The sequence below is a fragment of the Hermetia illucens genome, chromosome 5 (assembly GCF_905115235.1).
Source record: "Hermetia illucens chromosome 5, iHerIll2.2.curated.20191125, whole genome shotgun sequence".
In the NCBI taxonomy this organism is placed as follows: domain Eukaryota; kingdom Metazoa; phylum Arthropoda; class Insecta; order Diptera; family Stratiomyidae; genus Hermetia; species Hermetia illucens.
Window position 1 is genome coordinate 10,874,035 of NC_051853.1, and position 22,705 is coordinate 10,896,739.

Genomic DNA, 22,705 nt, shown 5'->3' on the forward strand with positions numbered 1-22,705 from the left:
CCACTTGCATAGCGTTAAGTGTGATAACGAAACTGAAGCGCTGTCTCGTTGTAGTGTAAAGGGAACAAACAATAGCAACAAGGAGACTATGTGGATGCAAAATACTACAATAAGGAGTGGAAAGGAAGCACTAATGTATTCCAATCAGTATGATCGTGCTCATTATCCCAGAAGTAGTAGAAAAAGAAGACGAGGCAGACCCTGCCTGAGATAGAGCAATGGCGTAGGTCAGGACGCCAGACATCTTTTAGGGATATCGAATTGGTGAACCTCGGCGCAAAACCGAGATGTCTGGAGTTTCTTATTAAGGCACGCCTAGACCGGATACCGGTTGTTGCACCGTTGATGATGATGAATTCTCCTAGGAAGATAACTTTCGTTGAACCAGCTTGGCAAGGCAGTATCGACATATTTAAGAACATAATGAACGGAAGGAAGGCAAGGAAGCTGAAGATAATTTTTCATTTTTTTTATTCTGAAGAAACTGTACACCAAACCAAATTTTTTAAATTTTTATGTGCTGGAAAGTGATTGCCAAATATCTTTGACCAGTTTTCTGGTCTCTGAATAAGACGAGCATTATCCAAAGGACGAATAATCATAGTGCAGCGTTTGGAGTCGACTGATCTTTGCCAACCCAGTATGGCTTTAAGGATATTAATTGCGAAACATTCTCAGACGTACCAATACAACCCTCTCCTATATAGGAACCCACGCCTTACTAAAAACGATGCTAGCAGTCAACTGTCCAAGGACTAGTTCCAGATTTTGTTATATAATGCCTCCCCTAGACTCTTCACAAACTTTTCGTGGTTGATATTCTTGTTTTTGTGGTTACGAGAGGGTTTCTTGGATGCCGAGGACTTCAAAAGGATATTTTTGTCAGGGAGGAGTGTTTTGGGGTCAGTATTTGAGAATGCTTTGTTTTTGATTTTGTAGAGAGCCTCGATAACATGAAGCACTTGGTTGGCAATAGCTTCCTTCCTAGATGTATTCTTTTTCACTGACTGGACACTCCGGACCTGGTTCGAGAAATGCTGCAGGAAGGCATTGGTGCTCTTGGTAATCGGTTTCGCGATGACCACGTTGAGTTTGTGTGTTGACTTAGGTTTAGTTTTTGAACGATTGCTTGCGTCTTTTGTCATCGGTACGGAGACGACCTTGCGCTTGGTGGTATTCTGTTTCTTGGCAATCACTTGTTGTCGGTAGTTTCCAGTCCGGTTTCCCTTCAGTGGAAGTCGCGTTGAAATATTTGTATTTGGCTTCTTTACGGGGGACACTGCTTTGGCAGGAGCTGACGGAACGAGCGGCGTTGTGGTAGGCGTAGTCGACAGATTCGCATTGTTGTGGATAATAGGTTTGTTATTGGTTCCTCTTGACCAAACTGCTTTATGCACCGGCTTGAATTTACCGATGTTTGCATGCGGGTTTTTAGGCAGGTCGACTACAACTTTCACTAAATCATTCAATGTGGCTGGACAAATCTTGGCAGTGACACACGTAGAATGTGTCATATCTGGAGTTGCATTGACTTCGATTAGAACAGGTTCAAAATCTTCCGTGAGCATGAAATCAATCCCGTACAACTCAAAGGCATTCGTCACTAGGTCAGCTGAATCAAAGCTGGCCATCATAACGGATACCACTGTGTTTTCCATGCGCGGAAATATGAATTCGTCCCAAATATTATCCTTTTTAATCAACTTGAAGTAGTTTTTCAGCTCCTCTAAGGACCACATGTTGTGGGGAGGAAGAAGGTCAGAGCGTTCTGCGTTCTTATACTTGGATTGCACGGCGAAATTGGTAACATGCACGGACTCATGAAGCCTTTTCAAATCGAACTCCTGCGATGAAAACTTGACATACATATCCTTGTACATGTAAATCGTTATAACATCTTCAACAGTCACAAGGACGTACTGTCGAATATCGAATTTCGTCTTATAGATCAGTAAGGGTCGTTCTGTTGAAAAGAAGGGATTACTCTTTTACAGAAGATTGCTCCTGGTAGACAACCACGAATACTTACCAATATACTTCTGGGCAATGTACCGAAGCTTAAAGTGCCTCTTTGAGTGATTCAAAATTTTATTGTAATCAGTTGCCAATATAATGCCGCACCCCCGGCAATAATTTGACGGCTTGGTAATCCACACGTTTGAATAGCCGTCCATTTTGAATGTTGGCCAACATTCCTTTACTTCGGCAATCATTTTTTTAGATTTCTCCAGATGTGTATTCTGCTCTGTGTTAGTCCAGACGAATTTCATCCCCTTGTTGATGACTTTGTCACTATCGCTCAAAAATCGCTCCCACTCTACTGGGCTGATTGACATGTATTCAGAGGTATCCGAAGGTTGACCCTTCTTTACAGCAAGTTCGTTTTCAATACGACTCATAGCGAAATTTAGACAGCAAATATCGACTTCTCCGACTGCACTAAATACGTCTTCAATGGTGGACTTTTCGCTTATAAACAACAGTAAATTGAAGCAATGAGTCAATCTAAAATTCCGGGTGAATTCGGCAACCTCGTTGTTGAATGCCAATCTGTAAGTTCGAGGGTGTATCAGATGCTCAGCTCCCAAAGTACCACGCTCCTGAGCACGGTTCACGCACGACACCAACCCCTCTTTCGTAGTGAAGTCAAAGTCAACACGTAGTCGGATTCGGTTACGAAAAGGCATTGCGTAATTGTGGTAGTCATAGTGGTTCTTCGGTTGCCAGATAAAATAGGGTGGATAGCTCTCAAGCATTTTGGACAGCACCACAGTCTCGTATTCGTTATGGTTTTTGGCGTTTACTATTAGACTATGTTGAGACATTTTCTGCAAACTTCGATGCGACCCATTTGGGAGTTTTTCCAGCCAACCACGAGCCAATAGAGCCGATCTAAGCTCCGGATAGTGACCATAGATAGTGAAGATTTTACGGTTCTGGTAGGCATTCAAAACCAGGGTTTTGTATCGTTTATAGCGATCAAAACTATAAGATGAGTGACGTGCCACAGACGGTATGTTACGAACTGATGCGATTTTTGGGACGGGCGTTTGGGACGCTGTTTGTCGGACAACAGGACGAGCTGGTTGAGGCACGGTCGGTCGAGGGACCGTTGGTTGTACGGGCTGCGGCTTAGATGACTCCGGCCATTGAGATATTTGCAATAATTTAGGAGGTACCGGTGGTGGTGGTAGCTTCGTCTGGGCTAAGAAGACACCCGGTTTTGACGATGTCCCTTCCGTCTTTTTGACTTCACTCGCTTCACTCAGTAGTTCTAGTTCCTTCTCCAGGCTCGTTAGCATGCTGCGGATGTTCAGAATTGGCACTTCTGGAGGTGATTCCCAGTACCCGATAGTGGGCATCCGTGTCGATTTTCCTTTTTTCGCAGCACTATGCTTCTTTTTGGCACTTTCCATTTTGATTTTAACTTACTTGTGAATTTGGGTTATCTACTTAAATGAGATTTTGGTTTCCTTCCTAGGTTTTTTTTTTTTTAGTTTTCTGTTTGGTGCATGTGATTTTCTAAAATTTTGACAGGAATTTAGTCAAACATTTCAGAAATCTGCCTGCTTTTGGATTCCATTGGAACACAGTGGATAAATAATCCAATTTTCAAACAGAGATTAAAGCGGACCTTTCGTGTCCTTTATTGCAATAATAATAACTGATATTCATTTGGCATTTGCAATGTTTGATTGTGGCCTGGCTCCTCACAGGTATAATGTCAGTAGTTTTTACAGTGCGGCAATGATATGACAATCATCAATTGTCCGACATTTATGGCTGAGTTTAAGCGGCCTAAAATACTCAGAATTGTATCATATAATATTGTGGACGAAATTTTTCCGTTTGATGATTGATTATTCCTGAGCAGTGTCGTAGAGGAAAAATTTGGGCCCAGAATGAAAATTTTGCTGAAAAACGTGGCCTAGGATGAGAATTATACGGGTCTGGTGTGAAAATCATGCGGGTTTCTTTTGTAGGGGTTTAAGGAATCCTTAGTCCCCATACATTTGATATGGGACTAGACCAAATGGAGAGCAACTTATTACAAAGTTCTTACCCCTTCTTGAGCTTACCAACTAAGCTTCAAAAATTAAAAGGGGGCGTGGACGGCTTCCGGTTTCGTACCAAGGTAGAGGCAATTCATTCGACGCTGTATTACTTTTGCCTTGGGAACAGCATGACCGAAACTCTTCGCAGGTGTTCTTCTTCTTTTTCTTCAGCCTTTGTCGCGTTCAAAAGCGGGGTCGGCTCGTCGTGATCGGTTTCGCCATTATCAACATCTGATCTGGATGCAATCGCGAGACTTCTAAATCCCCATCCAGCGCATTTAGCGTTGTTTTAGCCGACTTTTTAGTCCCTTACTATCGACTTTTTTCGACCATTTTTAACAATTGAGTTCTCATTGACGCGAATTACGAGACCATACCATCGAAGATGCCTCCCTTGCAGCTTCTCCACAATCGGTGCAAGCCGATATCGATCGCGGATATCCCCATTTTGGATGTGATCAAAACATGTCACGCCATTAGTTTCAGTGCAACATTTTCGTCTCCATTACCCCAAGGCGCGGTTCACTGTCTTTTATACTTGGCCAACACTCAGAACTATAGAGAGCGATATGACGGATGGTGGTCAATTTTAGATTTGAGATGTTCGTTGATACGTCTATCACATAGAACACTAGTTGCGTTCCACACTTTCATCTATGGGAACCAGTCGTTACATCTTCATCCGTGGTACTGGATGTACCTCCGAGAAGATAGGGGAGCCAGTAGTGTGGATGTGGTGCTATACATCATGCTTAGCGGCTGTCGTTCGCTATAACCCGAATGAGTTCGGGGTCTTCCTCCCGAACCCAAAGCGCCAACTGTTGCCACTAGCTTAGAGACGGTAGCCGCAAGGGTGGAATGTCAATATCAGGATGAGGAACCAGGAAGACCAATAGAGGCCACAGCCTGCCCAACCTTGTCTTTAAAAAACTTTGCGCCGGCTTCTGCGGCTTGACGTATTTTACTTTTAACAATTCCTTCAAATATTTTAAATTTAACCAATTCAATAATATTGATACACAAAAAAAAATGTAGGCTGTTGTTGAAGTTGTGGAAACTTCTTCGAAATGTATGTTTTTCTTCCTTCGGTGGCTGAGTTTTTCAGGTGACTTATTCTGCTATTCGAATGTGGGGCATGAGCAAACTACTGGGCTCTCTGGGGGTAGTACCGGACCTTCGGCAGGAAGGTATTTTTGTTCGTAGAGTTGGAGGAGCCTTGGCTGGTTCTGCAGTTGCTTCCTCCGCTTGTTGTTGCAAACTCTTAAGGTCGTGAATTTCCCTCTGGACTTCCTGGTTTTTTGTCAACAGTCTCTCCTTTTTACTGCCGCAGCTTCCGCAGATTTTAATGGTCGTACCGAGGCAGTTGGTTCTCCTTTACAATTATTCATTGCTCCGTCTTGATCAATGACTGAGTTCAGACTGACTAGCCCGGTTCCTATCCTGGCCCGTGATTGTCATCCTGCTATCAATAGGTAGCCGAGCTGAGTTGTGCTGCACTACTTTGGTGTGGAGCTTGTGTGAATCTCCGCTAAGCGATTCCGCACTGCAACGCCTCCAGAGCCCTTCCTTTGAACCGCCCGTGATGATGATCGTACGAGTTGTCCTCATTGCCCTGGTACTAGTCCGGCGGTTACACTTCCTCCTTCTTATTCCAACCGCCGCAGGGTACAGTTGTTTTTCGGATCATTCCGAAAACGTTTTAAGTAATTCTTGGAATACCCGTTTTAAATTATTGGGAATATTGTGGTAACGCCAGCAGCAAACTAGAGATCAAGTGGAAAATAATTGGGAAAAAAATGCAGACAAATCCATCATGCAAATTGAATGTGTATTTGCATAGTGAGAACTACATTGGTGACCTCGACGTAGTTGAGTACTACTACCCGAAATGACAAAACGGCGGCGTGTTGCAGTCAGGATGCCCCTTTTGGCGGCGTAATACGGCGACGTAGTTCCACTTTGATCACGCGCTTATCGGTCGTGACGAAGAGATCATCGGGCTAATCGCGGACGTGTTGGAGGACTGCTCATACGAACGACTAAAAGAGCAGCACATACGCCGGCTGTCAGTAAGTCAGGAAACGAAGCTGAATTACTTGCTAAACGAGCTGACGCTATGCGACCGTACCCCTAGTCAGCTGCTTCGAGAAAGGAGGCAGCTGGGTGGGGATAAGGTCGGCTCGAGGCTTTAGGAATCGCCGGAGAGTACCCGCCCCATCTTGGCCTGCGCAGACTCGGGGTCCCGCCTCGGCCGGCTAATTCCACGAGGTGTAGGCGTCCCCCCCACCTTATTTGTGGGAGTGTCTAGCAACAAAAGTCGAGAGGTTGAGGACCATAAGTCAGTATGATTGAGTACTTCGCTTTCAGAAAATAAATTTCAATCGCAGTTACACTTGTTACACTCCGGGACCCTCATAGGCCACGGAAATTTGCTGCTTCCACCGTAAATTCGGAGCTCACGCGACTAAATGTACCATCGGATCCAATTTCAATACAACAAATACTAGTCTTGCTGGGCGCCTTGGCAGCGACTACCCGAAGTGCAGTGCCACATCGCCTTACAATTTTCGAACCTCTGGGCAGACGTTGTTTTCTAGTCGACACGGTTACAGGGCTGTCGGTTCTCACATACTCCATCCAAACACCTTAATACCGCAAAACTTGCGATTGATTGCTGCGAGCTCGTCTCCCATCCGTGCAGAATAAAGCCTTGACAAACCCCGCAACCTCATTGAAGTCGTCAGCAAAAATTTCTACTTACGCACCCTTTTCATTGTTTTCGAGAGCATTGCTGACCATTAAAGGCAGGCCGTTCACTGTCTCCACGGACCACAGGCTCCTTACGTTCGCGCTTAAACAGAAACCCAACATAGCGCCTCCTCGCCAACTTCGGCAAATAGGCTTCATCAGTCAGTTTACTCCCGACAACCAACACGTGTCTGGAAAAGCAAAGTCACTGCAGACGCTTTGCCACAAACCTCGGAGATCACAATTCCCGCCGCGCCGTTGAAAAACGACGCAGACCTTCAGGATATCCTCGGTTCAAACTCCTACTAACTCTGCAAAACCTCAGCCAAAGGACATATACCATTTATTCCGGCTGATTTTCGGAAGAAAGTAGCTGTCCACGATTTTGCATCATGATCAGGACGACGAAGCGGTTAGTTACCAGAAAATACTTCTGGTCGTCCATGAACAAGCACGTAAACTTTTGGGCCAGACAGTGCATCGTGTACCAGAAATGTAACATCAACAAGCACGTAAAAGAGGAAGTAGGGGTACTCCCTGGGTCGACCAAGCGCTTCCACACCATCCACTTTGACATCGTTGGCCTTTTGCGAGACTCGCACGGATGCAAGTATTTATTCACACACAAGACACAATCATGTACCGAGGCCCTCTGTAATCATTCCGGACCAGGGAATGCAGTTTGAATCTACTCTTTTCTCGAAGTTCATAAGTTCCTCGGTTTCAAACGCCACATACGCACTGCATACCATCTGCATCTGGGGTGCTGGAACGCTGGTCGCTAAAGGCCGTCTTAATAGCTTGCGATGATCCGTCATGGTTGCGGTCCTTGCCTTTCGTTCTCCTCGGCCTTCGCACAGCCCATCGAGAGGAGTTCATGGCCAATCCCGCGGAGATGGTGTATGAGGAGAATCTGCGGCACCCGTCGACCCTGTGCTGGACATCAGAGCAGGGTTAAGCCTGATGCGTCTGCTCAGGGGCACGCTTTGGAGACTGCGACCAACTCAACCTTTCCGACACAACGCCAGAGGTCGACAACCCCAGGGACCTGGAGGCATGCTCGCGGGTCCCCTTTAGGATGAACGCTCCTCGGAGGCGGGATCAATCCGAAAAACATTTCTCATAAAAATAAATCTTGTGAATACGATAAACCAATTCTCATAAACTAAATTTCGACTAATTTCTAAAACACTCGTTTTAAAATATTGAAAATATTGAAGTAATGCCAGCATTGAACTAGAAATCAAATGGATAAAAATTGGAATATGAAAGTGCAGACAAATCCATCATACGAACTGAATGAGTATTGGCATTGTGAGAGGTACAGTTCCTTTCCTCTTTACCTCTCCCGTTGATTAAAGGAATTCGTGAATTTGGCCCCCTTGAGCGAGAGAGCGGGAAAGTTAGCTCGAAGTAATGTGACAAACGGTTCCATGCTAGTTCTCAGAGGATGAGGAGGTGTTTAGCTGGTAGCCCCTTGTATACCGTTGCATTACCTGGAGTAATTCCACCATATTGAATCTAGAAACAGAGTTTAATCGGTTTCTAAATTCCTGAACAATTTTTGAAGTGATCAAAGTACTACTCAACGCCCTCATTGCAGATTGACAATCGCTTCAGATTGCGATGCGCCTGCCCTTCGACCGCTCGTCAATCATCCAGGTTGCAGCCTTTAGGATCGCATACACTTCAGCCTGAAAGACCGTTGTGTATTGTCCCAAAGGAAAAGCCCACTTCTCGTTTTTATTCCAGAAGTAGACCTTGGCTCTAGAACCATTTTCTGCTTTTGAGCCATTGGTACAGAAGACGTCAGTATATCCTGACACACATTCTTCTGGTTAGTCCCAGTTTTCTCTTCGTTTCAAGATAACATCATATCCTCTACCAAACAGATGTATGGGGATCTGTGAATTCGAAGGTATTGCGAAAACTAGTTTCAGTTCCCCCCATGACGTTTTCAATGCTCTGCGTCCCCACGTCCATTATTTTCCCATAGATCTACTACTCGGATTAGTCTATGAGCTGTTCTCATTGCGGTGCTTTGAATAAACAAATTCAAGGCCTGCAAATTAAGTAATACATTCAAAACTGCGCCAGATGTGGTGCTCATGGCACCACCCAGGTGATACCCAGACAAACAGTTCTTTCCAGTGTGGCTAGTTTACAGCGAAAACTCATTTGTCTCATCTTAACTCACCACGCTATGGATGCATAACCGAACATCGGTCTAATGATAGCAGCATATATTCACATTACTACCTGAGGCCAAAGTCCCCATGACGAGGATAAGGTCCGCCTACAAAGCCCATAAACTGTGAGAGCTCGTTTCATCTTTATCTCTACATGTTTGTTGCAAAGAAGCTAGAATAACTCCCAAATATTTCACTTCTTTGGAGAGTGGGAGGGTTGTACATCTCCCATCGAAGAAGATCCTAGTCCCCTTGGCTGATACAATACCACAGATTCTGTTAAAGCGTTCCCATGGCTCTTGAACCAGGAACATATAAGTACAACCATGCTGCCAGTAGATATGAAGAAGCTTTGGCATGCTGCAGGTAAGTTTGCCCAACTCTTATGTTTGTAGCCATAAGCGCAGTCTAGTATGAAAACCGCACTAACTGAAAAGTCTGCTAGGTTCAGTGTGGATCTCTGCGGGGTTACCAGCTTGTTCTCACTTTCCGCCGAAAGTTCCGCTTACTTGTGTCCGATTTTCCAGGATATCGCCACACTTGGTGGTGTAGCAATGTCCATGTCCTCATTCCAAATAAACTTCACCTTCTTTCGCAGTGCCCTCCAGTGTCGCCGGCTAGGAGCTCTCCTAGGTTCACGGTGTCCGGGCTGCATGGATCAGTTTTCAAATACCGCGTTAGACCAGTTGCATCTACATTACTAGCTTCCCTTTCTTCCGTTTTTCCGGATACAGGTGGACGATAAGGTTCTAACAGGCGAGCTTGTAGTCCCTTCTCCTTTGCGTGTAAAGTTTCCTGCTGCCGAGCCTTCCTCTCCCGTATTTTAGAAGAGTTAGGCAACAGTGTCACCGACAGGCCGGCCGTAGTCAGATTTCCAGTTCCTCTCATTAAGGGAGTTGTTGTACTATCCTTTTTATCTGACCGCGCCGTAGACACCGAGTGTAAGTTTTCCACTGAAGTGGAGAGCTTGTCTTCCACAGATTTCTCCGTGGGGGAACATGAATTAGGTGAGGCCTCCAAAATCCGTGCCTCGGTCGCGAGCTGATTTCTCAAAGTCGCGGGTGGATTGGAAGTCTGTGACTTCTTACCACTTGGAAAGTTACAATCTTTGTTTCCATCTTCATCTGTTTTTGGACACCCTTAGTGTAGTACTAAATTACCACAAGCTCCCCCACCACGACAGGGTGCTGTCCGAGGGGGAGCATTTTAGGCATAGATGACGCTTTATCAAATGTTTGCATTCAGTTAATATTTTGTATTTAAATATAAATCGAGCGGAAAATATCAGCTTCTAAAAGAACAACTACAATAAAATAAATTCCAATCTTTTGAGAGTATTCCTATCTATTTTCACAGAAAATCAACGCAATTTTGGCTTTACGAGCATGACATGAGGGTCCATAGCGAAAGACGCAGTTCGCTACTGACAAGAATCCATTCCACTTCAGTGCATATCCAGAAACAACTACGTCAATTGCTGCTTCCTTCCAAGATAATTCCGTTTAAGATAGCGCATTGCTTTCAACTCTATTCCATGATATTCTCCAAAAATATTTCATTTAATCATTTTTAATCCTACTTCAAACAAATGTTGATACGCCATCATATACGTAATAATAACGACGATAGACGGTAGTAGTCCACCTGCAGTATAACTGATTAAATATTATATTCTGCACTAACTCAGATTCTTTTTTATCTCCTCCTCTCCGGTGAACATTCCTCGCTAAATTGAAGGCGTAAACCTGGATAGTTATAAATTCATAAAATTCTAAGTTTCGAGTAAATAATAATGTATCTTTTTTAATTCAGGAATTTATTGAACGTTTGGGTTCGTCGATGATTAGAACAGTAGCTATTACTTAAGAATGTGTATCTATTTATGTCCCCGTACGGTTGCAGTTTGAGATAGTTTGGACAATATTTGCTCCTGTACTTTACAGAATTTGTATAAAGTTAGATAAAAATCTTTACATAGAACATCGCACTAAATTCAATTAACGTCTAGAGTAGAATAAATGACTCGCAGGTCGTGAACCCCGGGTCTATCATCTGAGGCTGGTGCATGATCCATCGAAAGAACGAAAGAATTCGGTTTTCTCTTAAAAACTTTTTTATAACGTTCATAGGCAATATAGACCACTGTATAAGTTCAATCACAATAAAATTCTTTAAAATATATCTCAAAAACTTAACAATAAAAATAAATATGTCATTGACATCTTGCAATTTTCTCAGGTAAGCACTCAAGCAAGTTATCATCAAACTTATAGAATTCAGGACACTCCATTTCGATAACTTCATCACCAAAACACAAAAAATATCCATCACAATAATTGAGGTCGCGAAACCGCATTGGGGTTTGACAGTTGATGTTTCTACCCTCGCGTTGTCTCCTCTCAGCTGCCTGGACCTCCTGGAATTCCTCTGGATAATCCTTCAGACTTTCCTCATCCAAAGCATTCTGGTTACGTTCCGCTCGTCGTCTATCCAGACACCGATAAGTGGCATAGCATGAACATTTATTTGTTGTTGGGTCATACGCAGTCCCATAAGGACATAGGAGGGTAAGCTGCTCAACAGGTGCAAACTCCTTACTAAGGCAATAGTGGTAGAGGCGACAATTGTCTTCATCCGCATATCGTCCGGGAACTTTACCGCAACAACTGAATTTTTTAGGTCGAGCTAGAGACTCTGGATCCACTTGTTTCTTTCGTTTTCGTTCTTCGCCAATTCGGGTGCTTCTCGTCGTTCCAATGAGGACACAGGCTCGATGGACGGGGTCGAATATTCGCTCATTACCACATATCATGTGACGGATGTAGTAACCTTCGCCGCTAGCAGGGACATCACAAAACCAGAAAAGTGTTTGATTGGTGAAGTCTGGAAAAGTAAGGGATGTTTCGTTAAGGTGTTTCTTGAGAAAGTACTGAGAGCATATTGCAGTGGCCCTCTTTGTTCCCTAAAACTCTGAATGAAAAATTTCCAAAAGAAACCTAGACTTTAAAATAAAATCCAAACCAAGAATTGACAGGGGTCGCGCCTGAATTCCCTAGCTAACTAACGTAGTGGCGTGAAAGTATCAGTGGACGAATACTTCTGTAGGGAACAAGCAGTGACTGCTTGTTCTCTCAGATTTCAGGGATAACGTCAGCTTTGTCCTTATCCCTGCAAGCGTGGAGTTGGAAAGCGAAGGCCGGCACCGCGCATTTTACATTTCTGGAAAGCGGAGCCAACACTCTGGTTTTACCAGATGGAAGCCGTGTTTGCCACTTTCTGAATAAAGAAGGACGATCTCCGATTCCAACTGGTTATCGCCAACTTTAATTTCGAGGTATTACAACAGGTCTTCGACTTAGTAAAAAGTCTTACTCAAGACTAGACTATCTCCTGCGACCGCTCTGGTTGCAAGCGCTTTCTAAGTGCACATAGGGGACTCTACAAGCTTCAGGACAAACAAACTTCAAATTGGGAGCTTCAGTGGATAAAATAGGCGAAGCTGACCCGTCACATTCCACGTTCTACGCAGAACAACGCATACCGATCGTATCAACTTAGGAAGGTGTAAAAGCAAACCTCCGCCAGTAAATCGCCCAACTACAGCTTCAAGGACGACCAAGAAAGCTGCAGTAGCTCAAAAGGTAAATTGTACGATGGCTGCTGTTACTACCATCACAATTTTGGCGCAGAACCATGGAGATATCAAGCTGCGTAAGTTGAACTCCAACCAACAATGTTATTGGCGGAAACCGCCGCTGGCACACTACTCCGCCTCTACAACAAGTAGCGGATAAACGAGACATGCCTCATCGACACAGAGTTCTAGTCTTGCTGGGATTAGTCTTGCACTCTCTACGCAGCCAACGATACTAGTCTTTTGGTAGACTTTTGACAGAACGAACAAGGCTCTGAACTTCAACCTTATGCGAGACCGTGACCAGATCCAGCATAGTTTCAAGCGGCAAAAGAAGAATTTAAGTTGACGATGATGCATCCATCCATGGACAGCCCTTGGTCAAGTTCTCTGCACATCGTGGAAAAGGCGAACGGTACTTGCGGCGCGTTGGACAGGTGTATAGTGGGGGAGAAGCTACAGCTTCTGAGCACTCAGGTCATGTTGGTCCATTGTACTCGAGACCGGTGGACAGGTACTGTAGGCCCAACATAGCGGATTTCAACGTGGGAATATACGGCAAACATATTTGTGCACCGACGATTCAAAGATGATGAGGAGTCAGTGCGGCGTGTATTTCAAGCGGGGGTACTGGAAACCTGTCGATGGCAGGGACCGTCCCAAAGTGTAACATGGTCCTTCTAACCAACAGCCAAGCACCTATTAAGGCTTTGCGTTAAGTGGCGGCATCCTGCATACTGGTAGGATTGTGCAAGAAGTCGCTGCGCAGACTGTGTGGCACGCTCGAAGCCACCGTCCCCTGGGTTCCCGGTAAAAGGAACATAGAAAGGAATGAGAGTATCGGAGAGCTGGCCAGGTGGGGCTTGGCAGTTGTCGGTGCATTCGGCGTCACGACGGGAACTGTCAATGGGGGAATCTACTCACACTACTTAATAGCTGCTGACTTTAGATGGTGAAGGCTCACTACCTGCGCCAAGTCGAGGGTTTGATCCTTGTTTAACAGTCACGGTCGCCAGAGCTTCTGGCGCCGAGTGCCAATGTGGCTGGCAGTCTCAAGGGCTTTTTTATGGATGGATGAGCAAATCTTGAAAAGCTGCTGATGTTCTAGTTTGCAGCAGTGTGTGGGATATTGACCCACATAAAACTACCTCGACTTCTACGTCCATATACCTGCGGGACCAGCGTGAGGAGGGTTCTGGTTTATACCAGCACGATTAAGTCACGCGTCCCATGCGCCTTCCGGGCTCGGTCCAGTCCCTGCAGTTTTTCGTGTATCGCAGCCATTGTTGCCTTTACCAACCTCCTATTTGCTTCTGACCTCAGCATCTCTTCAAGAGTTGATGGGTTCCGATAATTACGTTGAAGGCGTCATTTAACTTCTCTCTTTCATTCGCGAATCTGGAGGGCAAGATGCTCCGAGCCCTCGGGTGTAGTGGCGCATTCGGGACATTCCAGGGACTCACCCAATTCCAAGCGATGAAAGTACTTCTTGTATACACCGTGTCCCGTAAGGAACTATGTTAGGTGGTAATTTGATTCTCCCTGTTTTCGCTCGACCCATCTCTCAACACATGGATTCACTGGCCCTTTTTGGAATTAACCCACCAGTGCCTAGATGCGTTGCACACCTCCGCGATTGGCCGGTATGCAGAATTTATTCTTCTCTGATTTTACTTCCATTCTACGTCCTCGGAGTGTTTCGTAATTACCACCATCGGCAGGTCGTCTTCAAAACTAATCAAAATTGCCTCCTTTGGCAGATGAAGGCCAAGCCGGAAGCTTGAGAATCACCTGCCTTCACAAAATTTTCTTTCGGCCTGTCATCCGTCTCGTACCGAAGAAGTCTCTCAGAGAGGCAATCTTCGATTATCCGAGCGAAATAACCTGTTTAGCCAGGGTGCCTTTAATTTTTAGCCACCAAAGCTTTCCAAGACAGGTTCATGACTACTACTATTGCATCGACCGTAGAGCGCGCTCTCCGAAACTCATGCTGCCACTCCCTCTCCAACATCTTTCCCACAGTGTCTAAAAGACAGATATGGATACGGTAATATGGAGAGGCTGCCCAAGGTGGTTTTTGGGGCTTCGGTAGCAGAATTAATCTCTGCAAATTTCATTTGGCGGGAGATACTCCTTCCATCATGGACGATTCGAATACGCTTATGAACCATGTGGGCCTAATTTTAGCAGCCTACTTCAGGGCTTTGTTCGGAATCCCGTCTAATCCCGGAGCATCGATATACCCAGTTCGTCAACAGATATCTTGTAATTCCTCCTCGGTCACCATGGGGATAGAGAAGACATCCTGTTGAACCGTCGGTTGAGGTTCATTTCCCGCCAGTTGGGAGAAAAAAATTCCGATTATTCGGAACAAGGTACGTGGTAGGCACGTCAATTGGGGTGATTTTTACCCCTGAATATTGTTCGTTGCAACTTTGTAAGTAGCACATTTCGGGTTCGTATTGATTCAAGGCAAAGCTGCTTGTAGCAATTCTGCTTACTTTCCCGTCTGGCCTTCTTAAGGCTTCTTCGAAAATCCCGCTATTCCTTCCCCCCTGCCGATGTTCTAGGTTGATTCTTGTATTTCATAGCTCCCAAACACGATCATCTTAACAGCAAGATTTTCTGGTTCCACCAGCCTTTTGTTTCGTACTGTGCATGCCTCAGTTAACCACCGACATAATTAAATCACTTGTTCCGTAGCCGTCCCTTTTGAGTCGTCAACCCCTCTAAAGCGCCCAGAAATGTCTCTTCCTCAAAAGGTCCAGTGGACCAGCAGACCATCCTTGTTTTTCCATTTCGCACGCGGTTGCCGTCTCCACTACTTCTGATATCAAGAAAAGTTGAATGGTGTTTCCTGGGTGTAGCGTTCACTCGCTCACCTCACCATCCCTTTCACGAACGAGGTACTGAAGAACGTTAGATCGACGATCGAGCCTAGCCCTCTGGCATCCAAAGTTGGCTAGTACGATGTCCAGCTTCGCGAAAGTTTAAAGCAAGATTTGGTCCCTTGTATTCATTACCCATTAAAATCGTAATAATTTTGGGACTATGATCGCTAGCGTCCAACACCAACTCGTCTATCATCTTTTCATATTGCGCTAATGATGTATATGGACGCCGATGACATTCGCCCTTACAAAACTGCTCCCGGAAATGCTATTGTTTTTCGAATGGCTTGCCATCTGCATGCCCATGTCACCGCGTTTCCAGATGAGTCTATCACCTACGGATTACCGTCATGTCCACAGTCGATTTTCGAATGGTTCACAAGAGCAGGTCAACCTTATTCAGCCCTACGATTCAGTTCCCTCGAGTAAGCGAACACCTACCAAAACCTGCAACGTGTCGACCGTCCACTCCCTTTTTTCCCATGTTCTGCAAGAACATGCCTTGTGGATCTGAATCTTTGATAAGGCCCTCCTTTCCACATTTCATCCACATTTTCAAACTATGACACTCACTAGTACACGGTGCTGTACTGTGGCCGAAATCGAGGCATCTGAAGCTTCTTTCGAGAGATACTTGCTCCCTGAGTCAGCACATGACCTAACCTACTCTTACCTTGCTTGCGGTAATCAGTTTAACTCCTGGTTTCACCGGCAAGCCAATAATAGCGGTCGATTTTTTTTTGTATCCTGCCAAGGTTGAATTGCTCAACACAGATATCCTCCCGTGATATAACCTCGTCTAGGTCTTTAAATTCCATTGCTATCTCTTCTCTTTGAGCTTTCATTTCTGCTTGTTCAGCCAGCACTCTTTTTGCCTGGTCGTGAAAACTATCCGCTGTTTTCTCGCTTGACTTGTTTAGTCCCAACATCAGGTCGCCCTTCCGTGTACGTCTGATTCGACTACCGCCCAGGTCTGTTAATTCCGGACCAGCTTTGACTTTCCAAAGGATATCGGTGGAAGACATATCCCCTTCCTTGAAAATAATCATTATTTACAAACTAATCTTCTGCCTGCTGCAGAATCTCTGCCTTTTATCGAAGAATTATCAGCTCAGCTTTCTTTGGCGAAGAGGATTTTTCCTTCATATATGCTTGCTGGATGCCAAGGGGTTTACTGATTGTGCCGTTTGCCTATGTTCACACCTACCTTATATTACGGCTTCTCCGTCTCTCACGTGACTTTGTCACATGACGCTTGAGTGATTTTCTCCTCCACCGTCCTAGTATATAATACGACAACTTAATGCCCCGTGTATCAGAGCTCTGATATTTTGGTGGATATTGCTCCTTTCCCTAATAAATTTACAGAACTCATTAATGAGTTCTCCCAATAAAAGAGACTGTTGCCATATGTATACTTCTACGCTCGGCTTTTACACCAGCAGCATTCATGTTGACCCGGAGACTATCCGTGTTCCTTTTCGAGTCCTGCGAATACCGACTACCTAGGAGTAACGTTGCCCGCGGTGGTGGTCTTCTAAGCTTTCAGCTCTTGCAAAAATGCTCCGGCGTGGATCTCATTTCCGCTCCATTATTAACATATCTCTTACAGCATTAGATGCAAAAGTAGCCAAGTTTCTCACTACTAAGGCACTACGGTCTCTGGACATCGATGTCCGGGAGACCGCTTGCCCACTCCAAAAAATTGCTGGTATTGGGTTTCCGAAGCCCCGCACTGTAATCAAACTTCCTCTCTCATCCTCCATATTTGGCTTGATTATTGGGTATTTGTCCCGTAGCCAAGTTTTATCCACGGGTGGGGTTGGCACACGTAACTGGCCTGTAGATAAGCTTGTCAAGCGCGCACATCCATTCATGCGTACATGTGCATTCCTACAACGCATCCAACGAGCGTTCTCCTATCCGCACGAAGGGACGTGCCTGGTGGGAGATTTGGTAACCCCACACAAGGGATATGAGGGACCCTCTCTGCCACACATGAGGGAGAAATTGCGTAGCTTTAGCTAGAGCTAGGCTGCGGACGCTAAGTAAACAATTCTTTGGGGACCTCAAAGATTTGCAGGGTGTGGGAGCTAATACCCTTCATAAGCGATGCGGGTTCGCTTTAAAGATTTGATTAGGCAGAATTCTGCTCTGCATGCTTCCCCCCCCCTAGCATTCATGGTCTTGGAGGTATAAAAAAATTCACCATGGTGCTAATTAGGTTCCTCGAAGCGGCCATTGGTACTTTGCATCACTGGAAACCCCCCTTAAGTTTAAGCTGCACGAACAAACTTTCTTGAAAATATACCACAACGAAATTTGGCGGAAAGCCTATTATTATTAATTCAGTTTTGCATAAATAGTTGGTGGGGTCAATTTAACTAGAAGCATTGAAATGCACTTGAACTTACTCCACGACTGCCCGAGAAGTCTCACTGGCCCATGAAATGATTTGCCAGTTCTTTCGTGATCCCATATTCGGTTCTGAAATTATTGCTACAGTTTCTGCTACCCTAACCGTGTGTGTGTGTGTATGTATGGGGGGGGGGAGAAGCTACCGCATTCTGAGCACTCAGGCCGTGTTGACCCATTGTACTCGCCACCCCCGTCTAACGGAATATTCCGGATTCGTTAATTTATCGCAGGATTTCCATTAGTGGATGTGATGCTACCCGTTGCAATTGGAGAACATCGGCACCAAAGATCTGATGCCATAGACGGGGCATTCACATAGGAAATGCTCCGTGGATTCCGCTTCCTCATTACAGGAGGGACACGTATCATCTTCGGTACTTCCTATTCTGAACAAATGCCCAGCTAGTGAATTATGGCCTGTCAGAATGCCCACAATACACCTGCAAGTCCTCCTGCTTTTCGACAGGATAAAAGGGTTCTGGCAGGAAAAGTTTGATGTGTCGAGCAGCATTTAGGCTCTGCCACCTGTCATTATGGGAAACTTGTTGCTAGTTTTTGAAAACAGATTTAGCCAATGCTACTGATACCCTAATTGCTGGCTCCGGTCCCGGCATAGGCGAGATTGACCCCTCTTTCCAGAACCCTCTTCTGTTTTTGAGCCATCGGTGTAGAAGACTTCCGTATATCCCGCCACGCATTCCTCTGGGTCTTCCCAGTCCTCTCTACGCTTCAGGGTAACTACATATCTTCTACCAAACAGATGTATGGGGACACGAGAATCGGAAGGCATTGTAAGAACTGGATTCAGTCTTCCCAGTAACTCTTCCAATGCTCTGTGGCCCCCCCATCCGTTGTTTTCCCATAGATCTAATCGAATTAGCCTTTGAGCTGCTCTCATTGCAGTGCTTTGAATAAATATATCCAGTGGCTGCAAATTGAGTAGTGCATTCAGAGCTGCGCCGGATGTCGTGCTCATGGCACCAGTGATACCCAGACAAACAGTTCTTTGCAGTGCGGCTAGTTTACCACATGAGGCCTGAGTCCCCATGTCGAGGCAAAGGTCCGTCTGCACAGCCCATAAGCTGTGAGAGCTCATTTCATCTTTACCTCTACATGTTTGTTCCAAGGAAGTTTTTTATCTAGAGTAACCCCCAGATATTTCACTTCTTCGGAGAGTTGAAGGGTAGTACCCCTCATCCCAGGGAGACAAAGTCCATCCAGTTTTCTCCTTTTTGTGAATAAAACCATTGTGGTTTTATTTGGATTAACTGACAAACCATGTCTAAGGCACCAGTTGTCTATCAAATCAACGGCACGCTGTATATTCCTACACACCGTTCCAAGATCCCGATCAACATTAAGTACAGCCACGTCATCAGCATAAGCTTGAGCGTGTATTGTCGATCAGCATACTCCGCAGAAGCGGCGAAAGCACACCTCCTTGGGGGCAGCCCTTCGTTGCTTCCGTAGTCAGGTAGCGATCGATCCCTACCTCAGCGCACAGCAATCTTTGCATTAGCATAGCATGGATCCACTTAATTAAAGCATCACAAAGTTTTTGAAAAGGGGCGCAGTCAAAAGCCCCTTCAATGTCCACGAACACCCCCATCGCGTACTCACCACTCAAAGTTGCATCCTCTATCTTTGTGACCAAAGAATGAAGAGCAGACTCACAGGACTTTCCACGTTGGTAAGCATGTTGGTTTTCACTAAGTGGGTGTGACCTAAGTGCCTTTCCACGAATGTGACGCTCCACCAGTCTCTCCAAACCTTTCAGCAAGAATGAAGTCAAGCTGATTTGCCTGAAGTTCTTTGGATTAGAATAGTCATCTTTCCCAGGTTTCGGTATGAAAACTACCTTAACCTGTTGCCAAGAAGAAAGCACGTAGCCCAGAGCAAGACATCCTCGAAAAATATTTCTTAGAGGTCGCTCTAAATGCTCCATACCCTCCTTTAGCATTGCCGGATAGATGCCATCCATGCCAGATGCTTTGAAATGTTCAAAGGACAGTATGGCAGCTCTCACCTTTTTATGGGTAACAACCGCTTTCGCAGTGTTCCAGTTCCCCTTGCAACACTTGCATGTTGAGGGGGTTGCAAGAACCGTCAACTCTCCCCCTACCACTTCTCTCCCCCGTTCCCTCAATTAACACTAACACTATGGTGAACTTCCTGGAATATTGTACGGTATAGGAGTTCCAGCATGTCATCCTCGCTACTTCAAGGCGGTCAAGTACTCTTGCAAATTTGTTCTGCCTGGTTTGGAAATCATGGCTTGCTTAACCTATGGGTCTAGTAGGCGGTATATGGACTTCCTAACAAAGACCTGTCTCGTTCAAGGACTAACGTCCCCAAAAAATGCTGTCAGGAGAATTAGTCTGGATACCCACTGAGTTAGGTTAGCTCTGAAATCTGGTTTGATAAGGAACTTGTTTACCAAAATGTCAAAAGGAAAATTCAAAGATTCAAATATCTTCTAAAAACCTTGTAGATTGTTTAGCTTCATTGTTGAAATTCGCTTCAAAATTTCACCAACATTTTGAAAGATTTTCATCAATCTTGCAAATTTCAGTCACCAAACCTAAGCTGTCAAGTATCCAACAAGGATTTTTTCAAAATAGTTAATGCCAAAATCTCACTGATGGACTAAAAAATTCTCATGACCCAAGTGACAAAATCGAATTTATCAGATTCCCAATGATGAACGAAATATTAAGAATAGAAAGTATCTGAGGACATACCTGGAAAGAACCCATATCCTTCACAGTCGAATTCAGGCTGGACATAAGGCCCGGTAGTTGGTATTTCCGTGGTTGTCGAGGTCGTGGCTACAATCTCGTCAACGCAACCACAATTATTATCATTGTCACGATTGTTTCGACCATTCATCTTTGATCCCTCATCAAATTCATCATACATAACGTACTGCGATTCCCTGGCAATCCTTCCAGGACACGCTATTTTGTGGGTAGTAAACATGGGATCTATAGGTGTACAGTAAGCTGGGTTGTCTTCATCACATATGAGTCCTTCACGGCATTCATGAACTTCTTGATTAGCGTCCTCAGGATCTTCGTTGATAGCACAAATTTGGAAGGTTTTACTGTCAAAACACCGAAATCCATACTGACCGCAAGGTGGAAGGGTACTTGTGCTACCATTCGCATTGACTCTTAAAGTGAATAACATCATTATTCCGACAGTGAATAGATAAAACCAATCCAGAGACATTTAGGTCTTCGGATGCTGTAATCCAAGAGGTCAGTTAAGTTTTCAGCCTGTTCGTGGAGTATCTAAACTCACCATATCAAATATATCCTCACTCAGTTCTCGAGTTGTTTATTTCCTTTTTACTAAAAACATTAAAATATCTTGACGGGAACCTGACAGGCAAAATGAAAGGGAAATTTTCACGATGAACATAAAACACACAGCAATCTAGTGACAAAAAGTATCTACTTTTGCATATTCGCGAAGCACTACGTGGTTTTGTGCGGTCTTTGTAGGAAGGCCGTGCCTATTCATACCTAATTACCTTTGATGAGAGAGTTTTCCTATTTAACTATTCCAGTTGCGTCCATCTGGGTTAGACGCGCGACTGCATAAATTGCAGATATCTTGTGCCAGTTGTCGATACAAAGTAACCATCAACGGAAGTTACGAAAGAGGCATAATAAGCAAATCTGCACTTCTTCAGTGCCCAAAGTACCAGGTGAATTCCAGTAATGTTTCCGTAATAGTGAGGAGAGATGATGCGCTACTTGTCGTGGAGTTACCATTTATAGATAAGATAGTACGCAGTATACTAGTTATAGATTGCTTCAGTAGAAAGTTCTGTCATATCTCAGCAAACCTTGGGTTCGCTTCAGGGTAGTCTTAGTTTCACAAGGGTTGATTCCAGAATGCTTCATTATTTGACAATTGTTGCAGCGGAAATTCCAGACGAAGTGTAGAATTGAATTTTCCAAATCCTTAAGATGATGCCGACTCAACCCAAATTGGTCACACTTCCGATGACCAATGTCCACTTTGATTTCAACATGCATAAAACACAAAACATGTTGTTGTCGATTGCCAACCGATAAACAAATTGACAACCAGAAAAATATTGTCTGAACAATACCCGCATTATCTGGAACTCGTTAAAGCATTTACGTAACCTCGTAAAAGCCAAAAAAAAAAACTACTGTTGTGCCCCGTGACAATGATAACGTATGCCAAGCAGGTGTATGGTAACGGAGCGGCTATTTCAGGTGATATCTTGGTAAGTTGTATTACAGATCTTTGTTTACTCCCCGAGTCTTCTTTGGGATGGTCTTTGGTTGGAATTTCAATGGAAACTCATCAGGTAAGGTCTTTTGCAATGATCAGCTTATGTAGTCCTATATACTCTGTTCATGGGAAAAGCGCATAAGAGAAACAACCTTAATGAATGCACCATTAGCACGAACCTACCTGGATATTTATCCTCCTGGTGGCATATATAGATTTGAAATTAGATATAAGCAGAATGGAGTCGATGGAAACACAGGACCCACTCACATCCTTGTAACTATAAATGAAGGTAGCAAATGACAATTACAGGTTTCAACTATCTACATTACAACTGTCGACGGTAGGGTAGTAAATGAAACTCTCTTCAGTGGCATATTCAGGTTGGTGATGTATGTAATATCACGGAACTGATATCATTTTATAGTGTAATATCACATAACATCACCGCGCGATGCAAATACAGTCGAACCTTATTGTGGTTGTTGTGGTTTCCTC

The 22,705-nt window shown here is 44.6% G+C and overlaps 2 protein-coding genes across 2 annotated transcripts; both read right to left on the reverse strand.

The window, feature by feature from the left end:
* Positions 1-739: 739 nt before the first annotated feature.
* LOC119657864 (tubulin glycylase 3B-like) lies at positions 740-3,670 on the reverse strand. Its single transcript, XM_038064989.1, has 2 exons — positions 2,030-3,670; positions 740-1,963 (listed from the first exon to the last, which is right to left on the reverse strand). Exons 1-2 carry the CDS (start codon positions 3,414-3,416, stop codon positions 756-758), a joined length of 2,595 nt encoding a protein of 864 aa, XP_037920917.1. The 5' UTR covers positions 3,417-3,670; the 3' UTR covers positions 740-755.
* A 7,389-nt stretch (positions 3,671-11,059) lies between these two features.
* LOC119657866 lies at positions 11,060-21,468 on the reverse strand. The gene is made up of 3 exons (XM_038064992.1): positions 21,239-21,468; positions 20,677-21,181; positions 11,060-11,875 (listed from the first exon to the last, which is right to left on the reverse strand). Exons 2-3 carry the CDS (start codon positions 21,164-21,166, stop codon positions 11,205-11,207), a joined length of 1,161 nt encoding a protein of 386 aa, XP_037920920.1. The 5' UTR covers positions 21,167-21,181; positions 21,239-21,468; the 3' UTR covers positions 11,060-11,204.
* Between the last annotated feature and the right edge of the window lie 1,237 nt (positions 21,469-22,705).

Bases quoted from the DNA above. Each gene is read 5' to 3' on its own strand.
- LOC119657864 (XM_038064989.1), bottom strand. From the start codon at position 3,416: ATGGAAAGTGCCAAAAAGAAGCATAGTGCTGCGAAAAAAGGAAAATCG. The intron at 1,964-2,029 runs GTAAGTATTCGT...TCTTTTCAACAG, and splicing joins CATTGCCCAGAAGTATATTG to AACGACCCTTACTGATCTAT.
- LOC119657866 (XM_038064992.1), bottom strand. From the start codon at position 21,166: ATGTCTCTGGATTGGTTTTATCTATTCACTGTCGGAATAATGATGTTA. The intron at 11,876-20,676 runs GTATGTCCTCAG...TTACTTTTCCAG, and splicing joins AGGATATGGGTTCTTTCCAG to ACTTCACCAATCAAACACTT.